Source organism: Pundamilia nyererei, unplaced genomic scaffold (assembly GCF_000239375.1).
Source record: "Pundamilia nyererei isolate P.nyererei 1_Seehausen unplaced genomic scaffold, PunNye1.0 scaffold00044, whole genome shotgun sequence".
NCBI lineage: Eukaryota > Metazoa > Chordata > Actinopteri > Cichliformes > Cichlidae > Pundamilia > Pundamilia nyererei.
Genome location: NW_005187445.1, coordinates 4,000,289 through 4,002,469, shown reverse-complemented (window position 1 = coordinate 4,002,469; position 2,181 = coordinate 4,000,289). Strand labels below are relative to the sequence as shown.

Sequence of the window (2,181 nt, the reverse complement as noted above, 5' to 3'; positions counted from 1 at the left end):
GTTTGTAATTTGGCCAGGTTAGCCCAGTGTTATAATTAAGGGTGCACGATAATATTGGCTAACATGCCGACATTTTGTGTTTGGTTTGTGCAGTGCAGAGACAGCCTCGCTTTTAGTTAATTTTAAGATTTTTTTTTATTTTAAATCTTGAGTTTAGACAGAAGACTATTCAGAAAATAGGCTCTACTGTGAAAGAGTAAATTGACTAAGCTGAGACTGACTAGTTTGGTATAAAAGTAAGAATTGCTTTATTGGGTATTGGCTAGTACAACTGTAAAATATTGGATACATCCTTACTCAAACCTATAGACTGTTACCAGACAGAACCGCAGCTGAAATAACAAGGGAGAGTGAAAACTTCCCTTTATTCTTATGGTGTTTACCTAGCAAGAGTTGAAAAGTCCGACATGCGGCTTATTGTGATCTGGTCACCCTGTGTGCATGTCTGGTATGGCTGCTCAGCAGCCATACATTACAGGGAATGAAAAAATCTTTTCAATTTGTTATTGTTGCAATTGCACTCTCTTAATAAAACCCAGTATCTACAGTGCAGGCTCTCCTACTGAAAGTTTTTGAGATACATACATAAAATGTCCAGTTCACCAGCAGTTTAATGCTCTAAAGATTTATTTCAGTCCTTCATGTTGGAGACTCAGATGTTGACACATGGCAGTACTGCACTTTAAAGATTTTACGTGGACTCTGCTGACTCCATTGCTAATCCGAGCACATTTTCAAGTGGCAGGAAGTCACGAGGAAAGGTGTACTCAGTCAGGTTGGAAAGTCCGGACATCACACAGCAGCTCAAGTCTGTGCGGAAAATATCCATGTCGCACGCCTCATACCACTCATTGGTTAAAGCGGTGTAGTACTCGACGTCCGAAGTGGTGGTGAAGCCGTTGAAACCCCCGATGACAAAGAGGCGATCATCAATTACCTCAATGCCAAAGGTGCTGCGGGGGGTCAGCATAGAGAACACGAGGTTCCACGTGTTGGTATGCGGGTTGTAAGCCTCAGCGGTGCGCAGATAGTTGTTTCCATCGAAGCCACCAACCTAAAAGTAAATACGTGGCTCAAATGATTGAATGTAAGTGTAACCAGCTTCACCGTACCCCTGTAAGAAAATGCACCTGCTATATGTCTTTAGCTGCTTTTGCACAGATACTCCAGAAAGTGACGGAAGAATTAAGTTGCAATATTGTCCAAAGTTGCCCTTAATATGTAGCAGATACAAGGAAATTGTTTACCTTAGGTGTGATCTGACTACTGGAAATACTCTGATTGGTTTAGGGTTTTACCTGGATAAAGCGAACAGCTACCTGACATATTCTCATGCTGTTATATGGAGTTTACACATAAAAGTTGTTTAAAAAAGGCCCATTAATGTCCCAGTATTTGCATCCTCACAGGCCCACATTTGTTGGGAATGTCTAGAAAAGATCAGGGTGCAGTGGTGTGTGAAAATGACTTCTGAATTAAAAGGAGAAAGTAAAATAAAGTAGAAGCCAGCTGTTGTGGAAGTCTGTATGAGACCTTTTTTCACTCAAGCCTCAACTACAGCTATTAAAGCACTGTTGTCTATCACACCACGCTATTATCAACGAAGATGAATAGCCCTCGACAAAAAGTATTTGTGTTTTCAGTATAAATGTCTTCACAGCTCTTTTGCCTTTAGTCCAAAAAGGAACATTGAGTTCCAGTCCTTTCTTCCTATAACAGATTAAAGTAGCCCTGACAGGCCTTGGTGCCTATAAGCCTGATCAAAGACCCTGAGGTCAGCACCAGGGTAAAGTCACTGCATTCTGCTGATGATAACTTTTCCTTTTTTTGAATAGAGACTTAGTCTGAATAGAAAATAAATACTAAACGGTAGCTAGCTAAATAAAGAAGTGTGTCTCAGAAGGTGAGACTAAAATCTTTGCTTTTTACCAAAGGGTGCAGCTGCAAAACAACTAAATAAGTGGTTTTAAGGCAAATAGCAAGATAAAATTTACAGCTAAAATGCCTACCGTCCCCAGAGGATGAGTTCTAATCACTTGGCTTATTCCCTCATTTTTCTAAAGGTGTTGCAGGATGAGTTTGAAATTGTCTCTAACATATGTCCTCTATGGAACGATGAGGATGACAATGTTGGTTTTGAATAAGTATTTCTGTTGTACTGAGTGAAATGTGAAATCATCA

General features: G+C 40.1%; 1 protein-coding gene across 1 annotated transcript in view; it reads right to left on the bottom strand.

Annotated features, from left to right (window-relative positions):
* Positions 1–614: 614 nt before the first annotated feature.
* The window catches only part of LOC102201229 (kelch-like protein 10), a 7,528-nt gene continuing 5,961 nt past the window's right edge, over positions 615–2,181 (bottom strand). The window contains exon 5 of the mRNA XM_013910473.1: positions 615–1,054. Within this exon, the coding sequence (XP_013765927.1) occupies positions 692–1,054 (363 nt within the window). The 3' untranslated portion in view covers positions 615–691. The remainder of the gene's footprint in view (positions 1,055–2,181) is intronic.